The sequence below is a fragment of the Aspergillus aculeatinus genome, assembly GCF_003184765.1.
Source record: "Aspergillus aculeatinus CBS 121060 unplaced genomic scaffold BO66scaffold_29, whole genome shotgun sequence".
Taxonomy (NCBI): Eukaryota; Fungi; Ascomycota; class Eurotiomycetes; order Eurotiales; family Aspergillaceae; genus Aspergillus; species Aspergillus aculeatinus.
In genome coordinates, this window is record NW_020291498.1 from 239,060 (window position 1) to 263,238 (window position 24,179).

The following is a 24,179-nucleotide window of genomic DNA, read 5'->3' on the forward strand; positions in this document are numbered from 1 at the left end:
ACTACCCACCGTGGACTGGTTTGTTGAAAGCTTGATCGGCTGTCAAGCAGCAAGCAAGTATTGGCAGTGGTGCGCATCAATCATGACCGTTGCCCTGCGCGTGTTCATGACGACCACATCTCAACTAATCGTCTCTTTCATCGTCAACTCGGCGATTGTCGCTCTGACTCTACTGGCCCGACTGGAATCCGCGGGTTCGACTGCGCATGCACCACGGGGCACTCTATACAAAGATCCAGATGGACAAGCTACGCCCTCTTCTGCTGCGCGGTACACTACCATGATGCCCAAGACGTATCTGTGCTTCTTCGCTTTGGTTGGAGCTGTTGTGTCGACGGGGATGACTTTCTACACAGCATTGACAACACGTCTGTCACCGCACGGGTCGGTCCTCACGTATCTGCATTCGATGCCATGGGTATGATGGTTTTCTGTCCAGCTCGCGCGGCTTATAATAAAGGATTCTAGCTAACTGATTTCATGCCGCTGGAGATCTTGATCTTGGGACAATGCATCTTTCTCGTTCACGCCAAGCACCCACGGCAGACCTTCCGGACGGGGATTTATATCGGCCTCTCCGCCAGCCTGCTACTGTTCAACCTGAGTCCAAGATTGCTTGCGCTGAGTGCCAGATATGATCCCCAGCAAGTGATTTCCAAATGTCTCCGGACGCAATGGATTGACCTCAGCGTGCAAATGGCGCTCGGCTCTGCCGTCATCCTGAGCTCCCTGTCCATGCACCGGCGGCCCGCCGTATACCGGAATGGTAGCATTGTCGACGGTCAATTCACCGTCTCACTCCTCCAAAGGTCGGGCCTACGATGCCATTCCTCTCTTTGCTGCTGCACGATGATTAGAAAACTGTGCCTAATTGTAAGCGAGGGAATATAGATACACATTCTCCTGAATCAACGCCCTACTCGACCATCCGCGCGACGGCGCGCAAATCGGGTTTCATGACCTGGCGGTCGTCGACCAGAAGAATCGGTCCCAACACCTGACGTCTCACTTTGAGTCGTCTGCGGCTAAGGATCTCGCCGCGCCGCTGTGGTTGCAGCTCTATCGCGCCCATCGTCGCGTCTTCTGGTGGCAGTGGTTCCTGGTCGCCGTGCAGAACGTGGTCGCCTACGCCCCCCAGTTCTGCCTCTTCCACATTCTCCGGATCCTTGAGGGCCAGGGAGATGTCTCTCGTGTCACGACAGAATTGCTCATGTGGGCAATTGCCATGGGGCTTTCGCGGGTAGTGTTGGTGTTTGTGGATACTCGGTATGCTCTCTCTCTGTCCCCTAGGGGATGAAGATGGATGATCTTGGAGTCAGAGAAGAAGTTGAAACTTACGCGTGGCGTGAGCGCCTCCAGACTCAATTGGGCCACGGGATCGCTGCTAGAAATTCCCTTGCGATCGCAGCTGTCTGCCTTGATCTTTCTCAAGTCTCTAAGCCTGAAGGACATCAGGACCCCGAATGAGGAGAGTGAGAACGAATCGACGGAGACGGTCGGGGTAGGAAAGGCGCCCAAGGCCGAAGATGATGCAGAGCATGTTGATCTAACGGGGCTGTTGTCCGATGATGAGGGCACAGAAATTGACACCGAGCCGGTTCCCTTGCTCGAGATGTCCTCCGATGCCCAATCCCGCGCGGCGACGACCCGGCCCCAGCCTAAACCCCGGCCCCGGCTGAGCGCGGAGCAGGGCATTGTCAACCTGCTCGGGGTGGACGCGACGCGGGTAGTGGAGTTCGTTGCCCGGACGTACATCTTCCTGGGCATTGGGATCAGCCTGCTGGTGGCAGGGACTGCGCTGGTGCGGCTGATCGGCTGGATCCCCTTCGTGCTGGGCCTACTGGCGCCCGTCGTGCTCATGCCGCTGAACCTGCTCGCCTCGCGCGCCTACGGGCAAGCTCAAGCAGGGCTAATGGTTCAGAGAGACGCCAAAGTGACCGCGGCCAGCGAAACGCTGCAGGGAATCCGACAGATCAAGTGCGCGGCCAGCGAGCGGCAGTGGCAGGCCCGCTTGATGGCCATTCGCGCGCGCGAGTTGCACCACCAGCGCCGCGTCTTCCTCTGGACAATCATCCTGCGTCTGTTCTGGATCTCCTCGCCGATCCTACTCTCTGTCATTGCCCTGGCCGCGTACGCATGGCTCCACGGCTCCCTCGCCCCCTCCGTGGCCTTCACGGCGCTCGCCGTCTTTGGCAACCTCGAGGTCGCCCTCTCGGTCATCCCTTTCGCGCTGACCCAGGGTTTCGACGCCGCCGTCAGCTGCCGGCGAATCGAGCGTCTGCTGCGCCAGACAGAGCAGCCCAGGGCGGTGCTGCCCGCAGAGAAAGGGGAGATTGTGATTGAGCGGGCTACGATTGCGTGGCCGGTCGAGCAGCCGCTGCACGACGGTGGCCCGTCCCCGCGCAAAGATGCGAATCAGCACTTCCAGCTGCGGGAAGTGAATGCAGTCTTCCCTAAAGGCGAACTAAGTCTGATCCAGGGGAAAAGTGGATCGGGGAAGAGCCTGCTCCTGGCTGCCATTGTTAACGAGGCGGAGATCCGCGCCGGAAAGGTTTATGTTCCATCCAACCCGCTGGGGCAAGCCCTCACTAAGGCAGATGACTGGGTGCTTGATGCCTTGCTCGCTTACCTGCCGCAGCCGCCGTGGATTGAGAACGCCACGGTGCGCGAGAATATCCTTTTCGGCTTGCCCATGAATCCTGCCCGGTACGAAGAGACCCTCCGGGCGGCAGCGCTGGTCCAAGATCTGCAGCAGATGGAGCGGTCCGATCTCACTGAGGTCGGCGTCCAGGGCATCAATCTGAGCGGAGGCCAGCGATGGCGGCTCGGGTTGGCGAGAGCCTTGTACTCGCGGGCGGGGATTTTAGTGCTGGATGACATCTTCAGTGCGGTCGACGTGGGCATCGCGCAGGTCCTGCTGGAGATGGGTCTCCGAGGACCCCTGGGACAAGGTCGGACCATTCTCTTGGTGACCCACCATGAAGCCCTTTGCCTGCCCCATGCCTCGTACGTACTTCGTATCCGGGACAGCGGTCAATGCCATGGGGCCAGAGTCCCGTCTCCCCAGATCCAATTTCTGGGTCCACGGGAGACTCATCATCCCGGCCACGCAGTCGGGGTGCCTGCCGTAGCTCCAGAGGAGGCGCTAAGATACGAAAATATGATGCACTTTGAAAATTCCTGCGGAGATGCTGAGGGCAAGCCTGGTCCCACTGGAACGTCTCCTTGGATTCGCGACGAGTTCCGCGAGCGTGGCTCGGTGAAGTGGCGCGTCTATAGCCAGTACATCGCGCACTCAGGGGGTACGCTGGTCTGGGTACTGGCCATTCTGGTCGTCATTGCCTCCCAACTGGCCCTGTTTGGCCGCGGGTGGTGGATGAAGGTCTGGACGCAGTTCAACGAGAGGCTCGGCTCCCCAGCCATCCAGCTGGGGCCACCGGATCTGCGGCTGAACTACTATCTCACCATCTACGTGGTGATCTCGCTGTCGGCCAGCGTGCTCGAGGCCGGCAAGTGCGGGTTTGTCTATGTGGCGGCCCTCAACGCCTCCCACCGCTTGTTTCACTCGATGCTCGATGCGATCCTGCACGCGCCGCTGCGGTGGCTGAACACGGTGCCCACCGGCCAGATCCTCAACCGGCTGACGGCGGACTTTGCCCTGGTCGACTCGCGTGTCCCCGGAGACACGCACACGCTGCTGTCGGCAGCTACCGCGCTGGCGATCATCTGTATCTCCGGGGTGCTGGTGTCCGCGTGGGTGATTGTGCTGGAGCTGGCGATGGTTGGCGGGTGTTTGTTATATGTGCGCCGGTTCCTGCCCGCGGCCCGCGACGTCAAGCGCCTCGAAGCCACGGCCAAGTCGCCGATTTTCGAGCTACACCGGTCCTGTCTGGCGGGGCTGGGAACCCTGCGCGCGTTCGGGGTGGCCGGGCGATACGCGGAGCGCATGCTGTGGCTGATCGACAACCAGGCACGTACGCACTGGGCGTTTGCGCTGATCACGCAGTGGGCGGCCTGGCGCATTGGGATCATTGGCGCATTGTTCGGCTTCCTGATTGTCGTGGCAGTGGCCGCCAAGCACGTCGACGCCCCGTTGGCCGGTTTCATCCTCACCGTGAGCCTGGAGTACAGCAAGATGCTGGAGGACCTGATGCGCCGCGTCATCAGCCTGCAGCTCAACATGAGCTCCACGGAGCGGGTGGTTGAATTTGCCAGCATCGAGACGGAGAATCACCTCGGAGGGCGCTCTACAGCCCCCGACTGGCCAGCCACGGGGGCGATCGCCATCCACAACCTCTCCATCAGATACGCTAACGAACTGCCCTGGGTGCTGCGCGACATCAACCTCCAGATAGGCCCGCGCATGCACGTGGGCGTGATCGGCCGCACGGGGGCCGGCAAGTCGACGCTGGCGCTGGCTCTGCTTCGGGTTCTGGAGGCCGGCGGTGGCGGCGGAGGCCATATCACGATCGATGGCATCGACATCGCCTCTGTGCCCCTGACAACTCTGCGCTCGCGCATTGCGCTGGTCCCGCAGGACCCCGTGCTCTACTCGGGCACCGTGCGCAGTAATCTCGACCCGTTCGGCCACTACAGCGACGGGGAGCTGCACGCCGCGCTGCAGCGCGTGCACTTCTCCCTGGGCCCCGCGCGCGAAGATGCTGCCGCATCGGCGGCAGTGCTCAACCATCCCATCTCCCCGGGCGGAGCCAACCTGTCCCAAGGCCAGCGACAGATCCTGTGTCTGGCGCGGGCGCTGATCACACAGACCCGGATCGTGGTGCTGGACGAGGCAACCAGCGCCATCGACCCGGCGACGGACGCGCTGATTCAACGGGGGATCCGTGACGCCTTCACGGAGCGCACGCTGATCGTGATCGCCCACCGGCTGGCCACCGTCGTCGACTTTGACCGCGTGGTGGTGCTCTCCCAGGGTATGGTCGAGGAGTATGGTCCGCCACGGACGCTGTACCAGGCGCCCGGCCCATTCCATCACTTCGTGCAAGAGTCAAGGGATTGTGAGGAATTGAAGCGGGCGATGAATGTCTGATCCATCTCTGGGTGGCGGAGAACCATCGTCCTTACATCCCTTCACAATAAAGCTTGCTCATTTGGATTCTCTAACATTTGAACATCTAATAAGTTGACAACAAATGCTCGGTTGCTTTTAAGAGTCGAAGATGGTATAAACTTATGTACTTGATTGATTGATTTTGCCACTCTCAAAAGAATATCAAGATGTTTTTTCTCAACCCTCATACCTTTATACCTTTAGAATTGTTGTACGTCAAGTAGCCCTGGGAAAAAGACGCGGAATCCAATCGAATACATTTTGGATACATATCTTACTCTTGGGCTTGGAGTAACGAACAACGGATTTTTATATCCCCATAAAAGACGGGTTAGCTACACTTTTGCATTCCATCTGATCACCTTTACCAAATATATGTCTGCGGGTAGTTCTGCGTTTGTCTGGACTTCAACAACAACTTTCTTACTAGAATCTCTTAAAAATTGGGATTTGTCTTGAGGAACTGCTGTGCTGCTGTTCGGCTGAAGGTTTTGCACGATGAACTCAATCTCAACTGTTGAGGTCAAGGGGATTTGGAGGCCGTCGATGATGCAGGTGCCTAGGGTTCCCGTACACTGGGGGGTTCGGGAATCAATCAGTCTGTCTCTGGTGGACATGCGAAGGCCAAGACGGAAAGGAAGGAATGGAGAGATACGATACCGCAGCCGAGGATGGTGATGGTTAATTTGGGCATCGTTGGGGGAACATTCGTGCAAGACGGTCGGATGCGCACGAGTGAATCATGACAGGCGTGTAGGAGTGGATACGTGATTATACTGAAGCTGGAGCCACTCGCAATATATTCCAAGCGGCACCCAGCACTGTCCGAGTTGATGTTTATGCTGTATGTACATTGCAGGTACAGTACAGCAGGTTCCCATTTCACATTGCCTGTACTGTACGACTGTGGGTCTGGTATTTCAAGATACGAGATCAGGTACGGGCACCGAAGAACACCAGCCCACATCGCAACCCTAACAACACTCGAGGCGAATGCCCGGTCGTCACCCACGATAGGCCTGGGCAACCCGAAAGCGATGATACTCCAATGCTGACATCTCCTCATACAGGGCGGGTGTCTTCGGTGCGAGAAACTGAGGGAGCGGCGCGACGGAGACCTCGCGGTCGGCCTTGACGAAAAACGCGTTGGAGAAGCGCTGCGGGACCAGCCCCTGCTGCAGCGTCTTCAGATGTGGCGCGAGCTCGACCCGATGCACCGCGGCCGGCAGTCGACCATTGGTCCAACGCTGCAGCGTCTCACTGATGCTGACGATCATCTCCGCCGGCGCCCCCTCGGGTCCCTGGGCCACGGGGAGGAACGCCTGCTTGTGTCCGGCCGCCGTGCTGGCGCGGTCCTCCATCTCGAGCCCCCCCGTGCCATCCTGAAACAGGCAGGTGATGACCCCCAAGTCGGTGTGCGGCCATATGCGGTTGACGACTCCGCGTCGCAGCTCCTCGACCTCGATGGCCGGGTAGTGGTTCAAACGGAGCTCGCTCGCCGTGTGCGTACAACGTTCGCGAAAGGCCCCGGCGGGCAGCCCCAGCGCCTGCTCGAGCGCCGCGAGCACCACTGAGCTGACCGCCGCGCAGTTGCGGTAGTACCGCTCCAGGAACTCCTGAAAGCCCGGCAGACAACGCTCATCTGGCCACCGGTTAGGCCATGCTCTGTCGTCGGGGGGTCCGAGGTCAAAATGCTCCTACCATGTAGTGGGTTTTGTCATCAGCATCAACAAAAATAAGGTGTTGGGCAAGAGAGAAAAGCCAGGAGAGAGAGGGGGAAGGGGGGGGCAGCGCGGAGGATGGACAGGATAAAGAACGGAAAAAAGACACCATAATCTCACCCGCGCATCGAATCGCTCTTCGTCAATGTTCGTCTCGCCGAGCCCCGCGCGGTAAAGCTTGGAGGTCCTCTCCGCGCCCACGCAACTCCAGCCCCGCTGAGGCTCAGGGCCCGCGGGATGCGCGAGTCGCACTTTTTCCGAGCTAGGCAGAGCGAAGAATTTCCGCGTCTACCAAAGCGAAAAAGGGCAGATGGCTCTGTTAGTGGAGATGTTTCTCAGCCCTGTTCTCCAAGGAGTGTCTACGAACCCAGTCGAAGAGAGCGCCAACATCCTCGTCCGAGAGGCCATGGTGAACCAGCTTCACAAAGCCGAACTGTGTGAGTTCCCGCAGCAGCGCTTGAGCAAACGCCTCTTGCTGCGCGACGCAGCCACGTGTATAGGCGGAGAGATCGAGCGATTGACCGGACATGGTGTTGAATAGAGTCAGAAAATGACAAGAAATGAAAAAGATGGCGTGAGGGGATCGGGTGACCGGCGAGGAAGGAGAATCTGGCTGACCCTTATACTATTCGGGGCAGCCAGGTGTCTGCAAAGTCTGGCGGCATCAGCCCATTTCCGACGCACTCCTTCACATCGGAACCAACTCAAGAGGGGGACGGCATAGTGGGCCGGACATGACGACGAGACGAGACTAGGTTTGTAATCCTGCGATTGGTTTCTGGGTAAAAATCGCGTGAGACCGTGGTCTCTCGTATCGTCCACGAAGCACAGGGGCCGGCTTCCCCTCCTTTCCGCAGTATATTGATCCATCCAGTGAGTAGAGATGCGGACCCACTGGTGATACAAGCCCCTTTATTCTGCGGCCCTCGGTTTGGATCTGATTGTTTTATGTGCTGATGGATGCCACCAATGCAACTCGGGCACTCGGGCTATTCACCGAAGGGGGGTTCCCATCAGTGAACCAGTATTATTTCAGGCTCTCATTTCCTCCTATCTGCGATAGCACTATGTGTAGACAATCCCCGAAATCAGGGACAGAAGACCGTCCATAATACTTTCTGATTGGGCTTCAATGAACGGCACCTCATGGTGCAATCCCCGTGGATTTCGAGCTCCGTTTTATTGGAAGAGCCTACAGCAATAGCGCAGTCACATCCAAGCTACGCACACCCCTTTGCTACCCACTTTCGCTCCCTACTCACAGAACAAAAGACACGGGCGTGGCGGAAAGGATGAATCCAAGATCTAGCCAGACCGAGATTGACACCAATGAAGCACACCCTCAGGGGATCGCGCTCAAATCCTCCAGAGTATGCAAATGATCCCCCAAGACGACATCCACCTTCGACCCATCCGGCTTGATAGGAGCTTCAGCCACTCCACCGTAGAACTGCAGCCGCTTGGGCCGCAGCCAGGTCTGGAGGCTGTCCCAGTTAACGCAGCGCCGCTGGGCGGGGGGGCGCCGAATGCGTCGGTGCTCCTCTTCCGGCCACCAGTACAGCGATCCCACCGACAGGTCCGCCCGGCACATGGCCCCGTCGCGAAGAGCAATCAAGCAGTGATCTGAGACACCCCCGAATGGATGTCAGTAGAGCCCATCGTACAGTCTCCGGTACGTGGGAGTGAAACACTTACCCAGGTGGTCCATCATCTCGGGCTTCTCGACTTTCCATTCGCGCTTAATCCAATCCTACCACCCCCCTCATGGTTACCCGATATCCGTGAGAGGAAAGACAGGGTAACAGCAGGGAACGTACCAAGCAATGAATCTCATGGTAGACCCGCAGGATCGCCATATACCCGCCATGCTCCATGCGCAAGGAGTTGGGATTCAACGCGTTGACACTCCGAAGATCTTCCTCCGAGGCCCGGAAGATCTCGTCTGGAAGAATAAGGTGCGAGTTAGGGCTGGCGCTTGGACTTGTGCGGTCCTACCCGCACAGCATCGCCGGTGGTTACTTACGGATTTTGAGCTCCTCCCATGCACGATTCAATTCCAGGGAACCCAGTTCCCCAGCGAAGGGATTGGCGGCGTCGTAATCCACCGGGGTGGAGACCCAGCTCAGCGAGGCACTGGCGGGGGCTAGAGCTCGGATGGTTATTTTCGGTGGGCGTTTCTCACCCCTCTCAGGGGACATCGCTGGCAGGGCTCATCACTTACAGTAAGGGACCCGAGGGCAGTAGCCTTTCACGGTGAGGATCTTGTTGACCACGAACAGGAAGAAGAAGATGTTGCCGAGCAGTACGAGAGAGTTCAGCATGCCGGGAAGCAATGCCCAGAGGAGATGGCTGCGGGGCTGGTGATGCGCCATGACGGGGGGGGTCTCGTCCCCCGGCGGACACGAGGAGGTCTCTGCCTCTTCCTGGTCCTCTGTGCCTTTCAACAGAGATTCCTCGTCTGGATGCATAGTGCTGAAATGGCGAGTGAAAGAAATGGGCAGAAGGGTGAATGGGTGGATGATTAGATGGTCCTGGGAGGGTGTTGGGGCTTAAGGGCTAGCAGGAGTCTAGGGATCTGTGGGTTGTTGAGATCATCGGACCGCTTGCTACCAAGCCGTTTGGCCCCAGGGCGGGGCCAGCTACCTCTCTTCAGTCCTGCAGATTGTGCAGGGAAAGCAGGATTCAGACCACACCATATGCCAAAGGACGGCTGTTATGTTCAGGGATATCATAATACTGTCCTGTATGTGATCTGTATTTAATCAAGTTGTACTTGATCATGTTTCGGTACGGTATGGCATAGTATGGTAACAAAGATGAGGGACAGTCCTGTACTGTACGGTATCGGTATGCGACCAGCCTGTTTACCCATTCCCTGATTCAACCTAGACGGAAGAAGTGAATGATTGCTTGTTGTCTGATAAGCTTTGACAGCCCTGCCATTGGTCGCTTGGCACAGTCTCGGAGCAAGATGGCTGCAGCGTGGCTAACTTAGTACATACTAAGTAATACCCAAGTTACCTAGCAGTTACCGTAGTATTTTAGTAAGTTGAAGATTGGCCACGCCTCGCCCCGTCCGTGCGTCGTGCTAATTTATCGATCGAATTATCCAGTACTTATCTACCAGTGATGACCTCGATCTCTCTCTACGCGGGATATCGTGACATGCGGGGGATTCACTAACAATTCATCAGTATAGCCTTGATTCCACCGGTAACCTATCACTTGCTAGTATTCTTATTCATATGAGTGACCCTGGTTGTTGAAAGAAGCGGGGTAGTATTCCTACGTATACCATACAACATCTGACGGGAGGCCGATTGGCGGGAACAAATTCCCTTCGAGCAGACACGAATTTCCACGTCTTGTGGCACAGTGGGTGGTATCGACAGGTTTCACCTCTTTAGTCCAGCACACCATCCGGCTAAGTGACTCGGCTGGCTGAAAGACACAGCGCATGCGATCATACTTGGTGAATCCCTGCAATCAGCTTTGAAGATAGACAGTCCGCTATCAGTCAGTCTCATACTCGCGGTCAATCTCTTCGTGTTATTACGAGTCGTCGCAGAGAGCCCATTCCAAGCACCACATGCCAACATGGGGGAGTACCAACCACACTTGCCTTTCTGGACTACCAATTTGACCCCTCCTGTCAGTCATGATTACTGTGCACATGACCTGATCGGTGCGCAGTGCCGTGCCCATCCCGACGCGCCAGCAATCAGTTCCTGGGATGGCGAGATGACGTACGGGGAGTTAAATGCCCTCTCGACACGCTTGGCGGACTACCTGATTGCGCACGGGGTACAGGCCGAGGTCCTGGTCCCGATACTCTTTGCCAAGTCCCAATGGATGATTGTGGCTCTCTTGGGCGTGCTCAAGGCGGGCGGAGGCGTGATTCTCCTGGCGGTCTCCACCCCGGAGCACAGGCTGCGGCAGGTGCTAGACCAAGCCCAGTCGCCGATTGTCCTGGCTTCTGCTCCCTGCGTGGCAGTCTCTGGCCATCTCCTCCGTGGCGCTCACGTTGTGGTGGTTGACCATGACTTTTTGGCCCAGTGCTCTTCGTCCTCCGGTAGCGGCGAGGGAGCCCCGGAGGTATCAGTATCACCATTGGGCTCAGGCTCAACGGCGAGATGTGGCCCCCATAACGTTGCCTACGTCGCCTTCACCTCAGGATCAACAGGCGCCCCCAAGGGAGCAGTGGTGGAGCATCGGAGCCTCTGCACCAGTGCCCTAGAATTCATCAAAACGGTGCAACTCGATCCCCGCGTGCGGATGTTTCAGTTCAGTGCCTATTCCTTCGACATCGCCGTCCTGGAGATTGTCTTCACCTTGCTCTGTGGCGGGTGCATTTGCGTCCCTTCAGAGGACGAGCGGATGAATGCGCCTGTGGCGAGCATGGTCCGGATGCGCGTGACGCACGCCTTCTTCACACAGTCCCTCTTGCCTTCGCTCGATCTACATCAGGTTCCCACACTGCGCGTGGTCCTGACTGGTGGGGAAACTCCCAAAGAGCACACTGTCCGGCAACTGGTTCAGTCCTTCGAAGTCTACGGAGTGTACGGGCCCTGCGAATGCGCTGTGGTTGCCGCCGTCGTGCGCGGCGCGCACTCCGAAACGGATTTGGGCGCCCCGTCGGGCTGCCGGCTGTGGATTGTCGATCGAGACGACCCCAACCGGCTGTGCGGTAGCGGTGAGACGGGCGAGCTCGTCATTGAGGGCAGCATCGTGGGCCGCGGATACCTGGCCGACCGGGCGCGCTCGCGGGAGTTCTTCATCGCGCCCCCGGCGTGGATGCGTGCCCTGAACGTCGACCCGGTCGGTCGGCTGTACCGCACGGGCGACATGGCCCGATATGACGAGCAGGGGAAGCTGTGGTTTCGAGGCCGCCAGGATAGTCAGGTCAAGGTCAACGGGCAGCGGCTAGAATTAGGGGAAGTCGAGGCTCGGCTGCAGGCGGAACTGCAGTGTTTGCGAGAGGATGTTTTCTGTGTCCTCGCTATTTTAATCGCTGGGCATACCGGCGGCGGAGAGTCCGGGGAGAAGCGTGGCCCTGTCCTGATGGCGGTCATCGGGGTTCATGACGAGCCTTCTCTTGGATATCTAGACTGGGACCGGGGCTCACGGCCGGCGGTGGTGCAGACCTCACCCACCGAGCAGAGACGGTTTGACGCCATGGTGGTCGCCATGCGTTCCCGATTGCGCGCTTCACTTCCAGCGTATGCCATTCCGTCCTTGTACATCCCCATACGCAGTGTGCCAGTCACTGTCAATGGCAAGACGGATCGCGAGCGACTGCTAGCCATCCTCGCGCAACTTCCCGCAAGCGAGGCGAGACGTTTCACGGGCCCCTCTTCAACCGATGCCCGAGCCCTAACTTTGACTGGTCCTGAGCAACAGCTCCGCGACGCATGGGCTGCCGTTCTTAGAGCCATGGAGATTGGACCGAAGGATAATTTCTTCAGTCTAGGCGGCAGCTCGATCCTCGCCATGGAGCTGGTCTCCCAGGTTGGCAAGCGAGGACTCCATCTGACGGTCAACCAGGTCCTCCTGCACCCTCTCTTAGCAGATATGGCAGCCGCAGCGGCCTCTAATTCTGTTGCCGAGCCCCAGATCAGTGTGGCGCACGATTTGCCTGCCTTCTCTCTTCTCCTCGATTCCGAGCGGGAGGTTTTGCTCCACAAGGCCAGCAATGACTGTCAGGTGCCTGTCGCTGAAGTGGAGGACATCTATCCCGCCACCGCACAGCAGATCTTTTCCATCCACGCCGGAATCACTTCGCGGTCCTTCCAAATGGAGGCCGTGTACGCGCTCCCCGCCATGCTGGACGAGGAGCGCTTTGCCCGCGCGTGGGATCGGTTGGCCCAAACTCATGAGATCCTGCGGACTCGCATGATTCGCCATCCCTCGGGGTCGGGCTATGTCCAGGTGGTTGCCAAGACCGGAGCTGGCCTCGCCTCGCGCCGGGGGACATCCCTCCAACATTACCTGGAGGAAGAGCACAAACACATCGTCGGAACAGGCGACCCGCTCTTCCGACTAGGGATCGTGAAGGATGGGCAAACCCAAGGCAAATACCTGGTAATGACGGTCAATCATGCGGGCTACGACGCCTGGTCGCTGTGGCAGCTGTTCTTGGCGCTGCGACAAGCGTATGTATCTGACGGGTGCCCCCCTCCTTCACCCCCAGGGCTCAAGTACAAGACATTCATTCAGCAGATCGTGGCAATGGATCGCGACGCCGCCACCCGATTCTGGACGGACCATCTGAAGGGGGTAGATACGCGACCTTTTCCCCCTGTCGCTATGGACAAAAGCCAGCCCGTGAATTGTGACACCCTTCTCACACGGCGGGTCCGACTCGATGGCCAGTCCCCTGGGCCAATGGCACTATCCACCTTGGTCAACGCCGCCTGGGCTGTCACCTTCGCCGAGATCCTGCACTGCTCCGACGTCATCCTGGGCATCTTCGGCCACGGGCGCTGCGCCGATCTGCCCGGGGTCGGGGATCTGATCGCACCCACCATGACCGCATACCCGCTGCGCATCCGTGTTCTCTCGGGGCAGACCGTTGGGACCCTGTGCCGTCAAATCCAAGCCGACACGGCCGCGATCACCGCATATGAGCAGTTCCACTTCCGCAACATCGCCCGGATCAGCCCAGAGATCATGGGTCTCTGCATGAGCGCCGTGCGATTGAACCTCTTGCCCAAGCTGGAGGTTGCGGCTCCATCGTCGACGGCGGGGACGACAGCCCAGAGCGCACTACCCCTACCCTTACTCTGGGGCCAGCTAGCCGTAAATTTGCCGTTCCGGCTGAGCTGCACGCTAGGTCCAGCAAGCGTGCAGGTCGAAGCAATCTTCGATCCGGCTATCGTTGCGATCCCCACTGTCGAGGAGGTCCTCCGGAAATTCGAGTGCGCGTTGCTACAATTGCGCCTCGCGCCGATGGCGGCGGCGGGCGAGAGCCCGCGCGTCGACGAGATCTGCTTGAATGGCTGGGCCTCGTTGCCTGCGTCCGCGCTCACCGAGTCCATTACCGCCGCGTCGGAGGAGGCTAAGAGGCAGATGTTGGTAAGCTATTGACTCAGAACTTCGTATTTCGATTAGATTTTCTCTGTGCATCGCGCGACACAATGAGCTAACCGCATCCACAGGAAACCAAACCGCAGGATTTGGACCTCCACCCTGACGAGTCGCGACTTTTTATGGTCCCGCGGTGGTGAGTGCTGGGCTTCACCGTAATCTCTCGCGCGCATGCTATGCTATACTATGTCTTACAAAATGTCGACCCAGATATTTAGCTGTAGTATCTTGGGGGCTCATGATCTTGACATGCTTGGGAATGGTGTACTCCATAGGTTACGGTCACAAGCCACAACTGCTGAACCCGTACGGTTGAGTTCACGGTACCCCAATAAATACATTGCAGAATTGAGATAATTGCGGGAAGTGATACAGACCGCCTGCATATATTCAAATAAGTTATGAATTGCCTGCCATCTCACAGTCTAAGAGGTCATCGCACTATTCCAGTCCCGGAGCAGGGGCACGAGCTGACCACAGTAGCTCCGCTCGGCCTTGATGTAGCGGCTGCCGTGATTCCCAAACGACCAGGCGATGGCGTTCATCGTCTCCTCGTCGTAGGACGGCGTGCCAGTGAAAAACCGGTCCAGACGCGGGTCGATGTGCAGGCACCTGGCGAGCTCGAGCTTCAGCGCGTAGAAGGCCACACGCTTGATATCCCCGGTGCCATAGTCCATCGTCACAGCGAAGGTAAAGCCCTGCGGATTCAGTGAGAGACGCATCTGCTCGACCTCGTCGGGCTCCAGCGCCCCGGCCGGATGGGCGAGCTGCACGTAGCGATCGGCCTGCTCCAGCTTCAAGGGCCCGGGGGCCCGAAAGTAGATGTTCACTGTGTGGGAGGTGTAGTCGGCCGCCATATGCCGAACCCACTCGAGCCCGAGGCTGTGGAAGACGGGCCCATGTCGACGGATGGACTCGGGCACTGGTTCGACGGCGAGGATGTCGTCGATGGGCCGCATTCCCCCCAGGTACACCCACGCTTTGGCCAGCCCTCGCTGCGCGTCGAAGTCGCACGACTGCTCCGGGGTGCCATCGTACAGGCGACTCCAGGCGGTGATCAGGGCTCCCAGCGGGTGGTCCGCGGCGAGGAGGCCAGCCTTGACGGCGGCGGCCACCGTGTCCGTGACGCGGCGCTCGTAGAAGCGATAATTCAAGGCGTCTCCCGGTCGATTGGTCGTGCGCCACAGGACGGCTCCTCGCTGAAAACTCGTCGCAAAGGCCTCCAGGCTTGCCCGGGTGTGGGATTCCGAATATGGGGCGTGGATAATCGCGCAAGTGCGTTCAATATCCTCGAGGAACCGCGCCGCATCGAATTCGTCTTGCTTGGGCATGTGCATTTTGTTTTTGTTCTCTTTCTTTTTGAGCTTGTGACCAGATCATAGCTGGTAGGCTCTTTTCTTTGAATCGCGCTGGTCGACTTTATCTAGGACGGGGTCTACCACTGCTTCGAAACACTGACGAGAGCACGCGATTACTACCTGCAACTCTTTTCTCAGTCCTATCATTTACAGTATTCCTGCCTGTCTAGCTTGTCACCTTGATAGGTTCAAATTGTTATTTTCATTCAATAAGTATAATAATCTTGCAGAATTACCCGGCCCAAAGCCGCTCAACATACACAGCAATCCTACATACCCGAGCCTGTGCAGTACTGTTATGGGGGGGTATTATTAGGTGCGTAACGTGATATAACCTATATAACGTACCGGCTGTAATATAAAGTAGGTCAGACTACGTGGCATTGCCTCCGCAGCGGGACTCCGGCCATGCTCCGTCGGGGGATCGACCCGTGTGCAATTGCTCACTCCCCGCACGCACGACCCTTTCCGGCGATCATCACGAATCGTAGCAATTCCATTGGCATCCGAGCTCCCTTATCACCCATCCTACAGTGCTTTTCAGAGTGTGTTTCATCTTCCAGGGTCGCCACTTGCTAGCTAGTGCATTAGTGCTGATGCCAACCACACCATCAATGCGACCTCCCGAATACGTATTGTACACACCGTACGGTACTGTACACTCTTCTGTATATCGTCTGTAATGAAAGGGTACTAGGTATTCTAGGTATTTGCGTTCACGATACCGTCCCCACAGGCGTACAGTACCAGTAATAAACGCGCAATTCCAATGCCCTTTGAAGTCTGTTCTAAGATCACTGGTTGTTTCCATTTGCTTAGTTCATCTGTCGTGAAGATGGCGGATCTCAATTCTCCGCGGTCAGTCATCTCCGAGCCTTGATACTGTACTCCTGTTGCTCCGGTGGGTCGAGTGCTTCTGCCGCCCACCTCCCACCCATCCCAAAGCAAGAAAAGGCACCGTGGATATCCACCACAAGCGAGAGAAACAGACGCACAATGAACGAAACCGAGCTTACGGACTTCAAAAGCCACCAGCGGTCGCTTCGGGCATCGTCTGCTCGTCCAGGACGGACAGCCCCATGGATGCAGAACGTGCTGTTTCTGGTCTTGCACCTTGCGCTGGCCACCACATGGATTATTACACTCTTCTATCACAATCGCTTGTCCGTGTTCTTTGATCCGCCGGTGCATCCCAGTCGGCCGTGGAAAGGGTCGGGCTTCAACTTCGAGCATTGCCCGGCCATGTCGCATGATGACCCCCTACCAGACGCCCATCATGGTGCTGATACCGGGGGAGCCGGCGAGGCGTCCGGCTTACAAGAATTCGAGTTCGGTGAGTGTCGCCCCACCCACCCCGGGCGTGGCTTACTTGTCACTTCCCAACAACTGAGAAATTGGCGGTAGCATCTGCCTCGGAGGCAGTCGAATACGTGCCGTATCGGTTTGAACAGAGTCGATGGACCGGAGAACGCAGCGAGGACACAAGTCCCTATGAAGGGCCCCCTACCGGCGCGGTGAATCTGCAGTGGCGGCACTTGGTGGATGGTGAGCTACCATAGGAAGCACTCTGACCCCCCTCCCCCCCCGGTTCCATACACCGCATGGTTAGCTGACCCCGACGACCTCCATGCACCTCAGTTGGGATTCTGGCACTGAACCCGGAGCAGGAGGCCTCGCTCCTCGAGCCCACTATGCCGGCCACGGTCAACGATTCCACCGCTCTCATCCAGCTCGATGTCTTCCATCAATTGCACTGTCTGAACTCCATCCGGAAATATGTCTACCAGCCCGTCGACTGGCGGAACGACAACACGACCAACCAGGCGGCGGTGAAATACATTGTGCACATCAGTAAGCCTAGCGTATCTCGCGATCTCGAGTGCATCCATCCAGCTGAACTCCTCTCCAGATCACTCACTGCATTGAGTACTTGCGGCAGGTAGGTATTGCATTCATCCGTGTTTCCTCGGCAAATGAAAGCAATCACTTATTTCTTGGCCCACCTTCGCGGACTAGGCTCTCATGTGCCACAGCGACCTCTCGGTGATTGTGCATTCCCCGCGCGTGCCACCCCCGGGGCCCGAGTATCCCATCTGGAAGGCCAACTTCTCCACCCAGCATACCTGTCGGAACTTTTGGAAGATCCACGAGTGGGCCAAGCAGTACAATACATCGGGGTTTGAGATTGAAAGATGGCATGATGCGGAATTTGCGTGAATCGGGTTGAAGCCCTGAATGAGTTATTGAGCGTATAACCAAGCGGTAAGGATTTCGGTTCAGTCAAAATCGTGGGGAAACTCGACATGGATGTGAGGATGTGGAGGACCTCGGGTGTGGTGGTTGATACTTAGTTGGGAAGTGAATCAACAGTACTTAAGCAAGTACAAGTATATATATAATACCCGGTATTAAGTTACCAAGCCGCAGTCGGCAATTACGGAGGACTCATGCTTGTTTAATCGTCTTATCATCCTTATCCTCCTAGTCTTACAGTAATTTCCTGGTTGTAATCTTATATGATGTCCCTCTTCCCCCCCTAATGCCATCGTGCCATTAATTTTCTCTCTCCTCCTCCTCCTCCTCCTCCTCCTCCTCCTCCTACCCCTCTCTCCCCTTCATGGCCTACAATTGTCGCAGTAATGACCAGAGATTCGGTCCTTCGCTTTCCGACTGTCTCGTTCATTTCGACTTCACCCTCTTATTTGAACAGAGCATCCTTGGACTGGTTCCTTCAATCCTGCTGATTCTCCTGGCACCGCCTCGCCTGGTCCAATTACTCCGATGCCCGAAGAAGGCCCCCATCACTCACCCTCTGGTGTACAGCAAAGCAGTAAGCAAGAAAAAAAAAAACCCCCCCCCAATTATAAAGACAATTTCCCATCCTCCCACGACCCCCCTCGAACTCTGAATAACCCGTCGCCTAATTTTAGACGGTCGCGATTGTCCTCCTGGGCCTCCGAGTGGCATTGTTGACGCTGTGGAGCATTCGACCCGCCACCTCAGCGTCCATTGCATCGGCTGCCGTGTCGTGGTTGGGAAGCAGCCTCGTCCTCGCACTCTCCACCCTGGAGCATACACGCTCAGAGCGTCCCTCCTCGCTCCTCTGCATCTATCTCCTGCTCGACAGTGTGTTTAATGCAACCCAGCTTCGAAGTCTATACCTCCGACGGCACCTGACCGCCGTCTCGAGTGTCGCCTCCGTTGCTCTGGGGGCCGAGGTCCTGCTGCTCGTTCTTGAGACTGTTGACAAGCGCGCCTGTCTCTCCGATGCTTTCCGCAGCAAGTATCCCCCGGAGTCCACGAGTGGGATCATCAATCGTAGCTTTTTCTGGTGGTTGAGCCCGTTGTTCGTTCGCGGCTATCGCAGGAACCTGTCCCTCGGTGACCTCGATCGCGTGGATCAGGAGCTGTCGGCTGGGCCGTTACATGAGCGCATGCAGGTCGCGTGGGCGAAACGTATATGTCCTGGATCCACCACGAGAGGTGAGGCTGACCCCACCGCTAGATCGATCCGAGCGCCGCTTCTCCTTGGTGATCGCCCTCTTCTATTGCCTCAAATGGCCGCTTCTTCTGACGGTTTTCCCCCGACTGTGTCTCATTGGCTTCACGTATGCCCAGCCCTTTCTCATCACCCGGGTGATCAGCTATGTCAGCGATGCGGACTTGACGCGGGATAAGAGTGACGGCTACGGGCTGATTGCAGCCACCGGCTTGATTTACCTGGGAATTGCGGTACAGTCCACTACCACCCATCACCAGACGTGCTGGGGGGAAAAGCGCGAATGTTGACAATCATCCACCCGTCCACCCATAGCTCTCGACGGCGCATTACCAACACCGCCTTTATCGCATGATTACCATGTTTCGCGGCGCCATGGTCTCGCAGATCTACGCCAAAACCCTGGCTCTCGCGCGGGCTCCGGATGAGTCCGCCGCTGTCACCCTCATGAGCACGGACGTGGACCGGATCGCATTCAGCCTACGCCAGATCGCTGAGGTCTGGGCGCGCACGGTGGAGCTGGCGATTGGATTGTGGCTGCTGGAGCGCCAAGTCGGGTGGATCTGCATTGGTCCCACAATCGCCGTAGTGGGTACGTACGATACCAGTGCCCCCGCTTCCTTTTTCTTCACGTTGCCATGATCCCTGCATTCTAAGCCTTTGTCCTTCTCAGGCGCGTTCTATGCATCGTTGCACGTGGCCAAAAAGATCGGTCCCGCCCAAAAGACATGGGTGGGCGCGGTGCAACGCCGGGTCGCGCTGACTTCCTCCCTCCTCGGAAGCATGAAGAGCATGAAAATGATGGGTCTGTCCGAGCGCATGGCCCAAACCATCCACGGCCAGCGGCTTCGCGAGCTACATCTCGGGGCGAGCTTTCGGGTGTTTGGCATCTGGCGTAACACTATCTGTTGGTCTCACCCTCTTCTCACCAGGATCCTGCGAGAGGGTATCACTAACACCAGTAACTAGCGATGATCCCGGTGGAGATCGGACCATTTCTGGTCTTTCTTATCTATACCGTTCAGTCCCAGCGGTTGACTACCGACAAAGCGTTCGGGACCTTGGCCATCATCTCCTTGCTGACGGACCCAGCGAGAGAGCTTCTTTCCTCCTACCCAACCTTGGTCTCGGCAATGGGTTGCATCGATCGAATCCACGCCTATCTATCCGCCGCAGATAAACCCAATGGCGAAGTTGGTGCAACAATCCATGAGCCAGGGAAATCTGGGCTTGTCCTGCAAAGCCTGCCCGCAAAGTCCATCGATCGGCCCATCGTCGCCTTCCACGAGGCCGACATACGACCGGCGCCAGAATCCGAGGCTGTTCTGCACAAGGTCAACTGGCAAGTCCTCCCTGGTTCATTTAACTTCGTTGTCGGTCCTGTCGGGTCGGGCAAAAGCACCCTCCTGAAAGCAATCTTGGGCGAGGCTGTCTCCACCCCTGGCAGCATCCAGATCAACAGCCGAGATATCGCATACTGCAGTCAGTCACCATGGCTGCAGAACCTCGTGTTTCGAGACGCTATCACCGGCCCCGGGGCCGCCTTGGATGAGGGCTGGTACGCCACTATACTGGAGGCCTGTCTTCTGGATGTCGACATCAAGCGCCTGCCGCAGATGGACGATACTCTGCTCGGCAGCCGGGGTGTGACGCTGAGTGGCGGTCAGAAGCAGCGCGTGGTAGGTGGATTTCCATGTGCGGTGACCTTTGGATGCGATCCTCTGTATTGATAGTGCCCCTCCTAGGCCCTCGCTCGCGCACTCTACAGCCGACGGTCCGTTCTGTTGCTCGACGATGTCTTGAGCGCACTCGATGCGAAGACGGAGTTGCAGATCGTGCAAAATCTGTTCGGGCCGGAGGGGTTGCTGCGACGCAATGCGTCCACAGTCGTTCTGGTGACCCATGCCGTCCGACATCTGCATCTGGCCGATTATGTCATTGCCTTGGACCGATCGGGCCACATTGCGCACCAGGGATCCTGGACGGACTTCACCCGCGGGCAAGGACCGGGGCTGCTGCACGAGGCTGCGAGCGTAGATGTTGGGTTGCAGGACCGGTCTGAGGAAGTTCCTGCGCCAAGCAAGCAAAGCAAACCGCTGCCGAAGGCGCTCCGGGGACCGACCGCGACCGATGTCAGTGACTTGAGCCGGCGGACCGGGGATCTCGCAGTGTATAAATACTACGCCCGCTCGTTTGGGTGGAAGCTCTCTTCGATGATGCTGCTCATGGTGGCGCTCGTTGCCGTCACGACTTACCTTCCACGTATGTTCCGGGGCTCCTGATGCCATGTATGACCTGCGAGCATCGCGGCTAATTGACATGGCAGAGATCTGGTTGGAAATGTACACGTCTGGCGCAGTTGGTCGTGTCGGGGTATTTTGTGCGGTCTACGCGGTGATCGCATCTAGCTGCCTTACGGCGTTCTACGTGTCTATGAGGTCAGGATACCCAGCGCCATCTAGAGCCCTCCAGTGGCTGATTCCCATCCAACTCCTAGGATTGTGTTTATCTATCTCATTCCCAAGTCAGGTGGCAATCTGCATCAAACCCTCATCGACACCGTGACGCACGCTACCCAGTCGTATTTCGACACCATCGATAGCGGGGTCATACTCAACCTATTTAGCCAGGACATGTCCTTGGTCGACGCCATGCTGCCAGCCTCAATGATCATCACTCTACAAGGTCGGTGCTGTCTGCGAGTCCAACCCAATGGGAGTGCCGTCTAACCATGAATCCAGCCCTGGCCAATGGACTGGCCCAGATCGGCCTCATAGCGGCAGGCTCCAGCTACATGGCCTTGACCATTCCGGGGCTCATCTGCCTCGTGTACCTCTTGCAAAACATTTACCTACGCACCTCGCGCCAGATGCGGTTCCTCGACCTCGAAGCCAAAAGCCCCCTGTACACGCACTTTATGGAGACGCTCGAGGGGCTGATGACGGTCCGGGCGTTCGGCTGGCAGCACGCGTTCACGATGCGCAGCAACCACCTGCTCGACGAGTCCCAGAAACCGTACTACCTGCTCTACTGCATCCAGCGATGGCTTGACCTGGTGCTGCAACTGCTTATCGGGACCCTCGCCGTGATTTTGGTCACTCTGGCCGTCACGCTGCGCACGTCCAGCTCGGCCGGGCAGATCGGGCTCGCGCTGAACAGCATCCTCGGCTTCAACGCCACCTTCCAGATGCTCTTCACCTTCTGGACCACTCTGGAGACCTCCCTCGGGGCGATCGCCCGCATCAAGTCCACCGCGCAGCTCACCCCGCAGGAGACCGACGGGGACGCGACCGCCCCACCGACCACCTGGCCGCGCCACGGCGAGATCGTCTTCCAACAGGTAAACGCCGCCTGGACCGCCGACCGGGGAGCCCCTCCTTCCCTCCAAGAGGTCACCTTCAGCGTCCCCGCGGGCACAAAACTCGGGGTGTGCGGACGCACCGGCAGCGGGAAAAGCACGCTTCTCGCCGCGCTCCTGCGCCTGGTCGACCTCGACGCAGGACAAATCCTCATCGACGGGCTCGACATCCGGTCCGTGCCGCGGGCCTGCCTCCGCGAACGAATCGTCACTATTCCGCAGGAGCCGTTCTTCGTGTCTGGCTCCGTCCGCGAGAACATGACGCTCACCCTGCCTGGTGGCGGGGTGGCACCACCGGGCAGCAACCACCCTGAGACATACTCCGACCAACAGATCCAATCCGCACTCACCCTAACCGACCTCTGGGCCACTGTCGCCGAGAAGGCCGGACGCAGCACAGCCCAGGATCAGAATCACAACCCGCTGGACGCGTCGATGCAGGACCTCGCGCTCTCCCCGGGCCAGCAGCAGCTCTTCTGCCTGGCGCGCGCGATCCTGCGCAGGGACACGGCGCGGATCGTCGTGCTGGACGAGGCGACGAGCGCGGTGGACGGGGCGGCGGATCGGCGGGTGCAGGCGGTGCTGCGCCGGGAGCTTGCGGGGCATACGGTGGTCATGGTGGCGCATCGGGTGGAGACGCTGGTGGAGGCGGATCTGGTGGCTGTGCTGGATCAGGGGAGGGTGGTGGAGGTGGATGCGCCGGGGCGGCTGTTGGCGAGGGAGGGGTCGGTATTTGCGGAATTGAGGCGGTGCGGGTTGTAGTGTGGTTGCTTTGCTTTCTGGGGGGGGGGTCTTGTATCGAGCAGAAGAGAGAAGAGAAGAGGAGGGGTTTATCGAGAGAAAATGGAGTTGCCGACTGCACTCCTGTTGACGAGGACTACATCTCATGCGTGCTATGTATTGTCTTGGTATTCAATCCTTGAACACCTTGGGCTTACCCTATGCTATATACACGATCCCAGCAAGTACTTATTGAGACTTACAGACGGCCTAGCAATACCAAATTATTTTGAAGCCAGCTTGTATGGCTTTAGGCAGGTCGCTGGCCAGTCTGAACAGTATGGAAGCGGGCTATTTCATCGAACAAGCAGGCTCGTAACTCCCTGAGTTGAGTCCCGTAATATAATCAAGATTGCTTTCAAAAGGTGGATATCCCAGCATCACGGCAAGATCAAGGACTGCAGATTGCTCACCCTAGTAGCCTAAGCATCCCAGCTTATTCACTAAGTTGCCGGGGTTGACGACGAAGATGATCGATCCGACAGACGTGATCGCCGATGTGGAAGCGGGCGGTCGAATCTCCTTTGCCCTAACCACCAACGCAAACAACAGCGCACCCGCGGACTGCCCTCACGGTTATCGATTGATCCAAGAGCGCGTGGTCGGACAGATTGATGGCGACGACGGCGATTGCGCATTGGGAATTTTCGTCGCCAGCGGGCGTGAGAACAGCCATGGGTTTTGGGGCAAGACTGCCCTGCCCCGTCCGCCACGAGCGCCCGCTGGACCCGTAAGATGCGATAGAGCCAACGCAGACACCTCTTTATCGAGAACTATGCTCTGAAAGGCGTTGTGGCATGAGAAAGAAAAACGAAAAGACTACGCCACCGTCGATCTCGAGTCCTGCTCCCTGTGGTTGACAATAACCGGCGATAGAGCGCCTGAGTGTCGAGCATAAGACTCGACTGTTCCGACTTCTGACCCCTTCCGATGGCTATCTAGCTATCCGCCGTATTCAAGATGTTGAAAGCGTCCCCCGCTGGATTTTGTTCAAGAGATGGTTTCAAGTCCTTGCGTTGCATTGACCATCTCACGAATCCGCCATATTCCGTCTCTTGATTTCCGACTTCTGCAACTTCGAGGCTCTCCGTCTACTCGGCTTCACTGCGCACGAGGGGGGAAAGGGGGGGATTGCCGAAATCTTCACATTGGTGTCCCGTATCAAAGACCAGGTCTTCCGACGCTGGTATGCAGCATGGAGGGAGGCAGCAGACAAAGCCGAAGTGCTGGGCCCCGGACGGAGAACTGACTGGAAACCGCGCGGCGGTGCTTGACGGGCGCGCGGTTCTCATTGTACTCGCAGCCG

At 57.8% G+C, this 24,179-nt stretch overlaps 7 protein-coding genes across 7 annotated transcripts; 4 read left to right on the top strand and 3 right to left on the bottom strand.

Annotated features, from left to right (window-relative positions):
- Positions 1–82: 82 nt before the first annotated feature.
- On the top strand, positions 83–5,050 carry BO66DRAFT_439361 (uncharacterized protein; the record flags this gene model as incomplete). The annotated part of the gene is made up of 4 exons (XM_025651145.1): positions 83–418; positions 493–873; positions 980–1,266; positions 1,360–5,050. 4 exons carry the CDS (start codon positions 83–85, stop codon positions 5,048–5,050), a joined length of 4,695 nt encoding a protein of 1,564 aa, XP_025503114.1.
- Positions 5,051–5,640: 590 nt separating this feature from the next.
- On the bottom strand, positions 5,641–7,321 carry BO66DRAFT_453360 (isopenicillin N synthase family dioxygenase; the record flags this gene model as incomplete). Its single annotated transcript, XM_025651990.1, has 3 exons — positions 5,641–6,768; positions 6,913–7,080; positions 7,160–7,321. 3 exons carry the CDS (start codon positions 7,319–7,321, stop codon positions 6,076–6,078), a joined length of 1,023 nt encoding a protein of 340 aa, XP_025503115.1. The 3' UTR covers positions 5,641–6,075.
- Positions 7,322–8,134: 813 nt separating this feature from the next.
- On the bottom strand, positions 8,135–9,260 carry BO66DRAFT_439363 (uncharacterized protein; the record flags this gene model as incomplete). Its single annotated transcript, XM_025651146.1, has 5 exons — positions 8,135–8,415; positions 8,488–8,542; positions 8,610–8,734; positions 8,816–8,935; positions 9,014–9,260. 5 exons carry the CDS (start codon positions 9,258–9,260, stop codon positions 8,135–8,137), a joined length of 828 nt encoding a protein of 275 aa, XP_025503116.1.
- A 1,129-nt stretch (positions 9,261–10,389) lies between these two features.
- On the top strand, positions 10,390–13,878 carry BO66DRAFT_453363 (acetyl-CoA synthetase-like protein; the record flags this gene model as incomplete). Its single annotated transcript, XM_025651991.1, has 2 exons — positions 10,390–11,847; positions 11,953–13,878. 2 exons carry the CDS (start codon positions 10,390–10,392, stop codon positions 13,876–13,878), a joined length of 3,384 nt encoding a protein of 1,127 aa, XP_025503117.1.
- Positions 13,879–14,303: 425 nt separating this feature from the next.
- On the bottom strand, positions 14,304–15,209 carry BO66DRAFT_325070 (uncharacterized protein; the record flags this gene model as incomplete). The annotated part of the gene is made up of 1 exon (XM_025643857.1): positions 14,304–15,209. The coding sequence occupies one exon, from the start codon at positions 15,207–15,209 to the stop codon at positions 14,304–14,306; it is 906 nt and encodes a 301-aa protein (XP_025503118.1).
- Positions 15,210–16,232: 1,023 nt separating this feature from the next.
- On the top strand, positions 16,233–17,453 carry BO66DRAFT_402276 (uncharacterized protein; the record flags this gene model as incomplete). Its single annotated transcript, XM_025648812.1, has 4 exons — positions 16,233–16,569; positions 16,641–16,781; positions 16,875–17,175; positions 17,270–17,453. 4 exons carry the CDS (start codon positions 16,233–16,235, stop codon positions 17,451–17,453), a joined length of 963 nt encoding a protein of 320 aa, XP_025503119.1.
- A 400-nt stretch (positions 17,454–17,853) lies between these two features.
- Positions 17,854–22,855, top strand: BO66DRAFT_472088 (P-loop containing nucleoside triphosphate hydrolase protein; the record flags this gene model as incomplete). Its single annotated transcript, XM_025652924.1, has 10 exons — positions 17,854–18,066; positions 18,167–18,692; positions 18,742–18,968; positions 19,051–19,327; positions 19,409–19,642; positions 19,705–20,414; positions 20,481–20,997; positions 21,062–21,173; positions 21,233–21,420; positions 21,477–22,855. 10 exons carry the CDS (start codon positions 17,854–17,856, stop codon positions 22,853–22,855), a joined length of 4,383 nt encoding a protein of 1,460 aa, XP_025503120.1.
- Between the last annotated feature and the right edge of the window lie 1,324 nt (positions 22,856–24,179).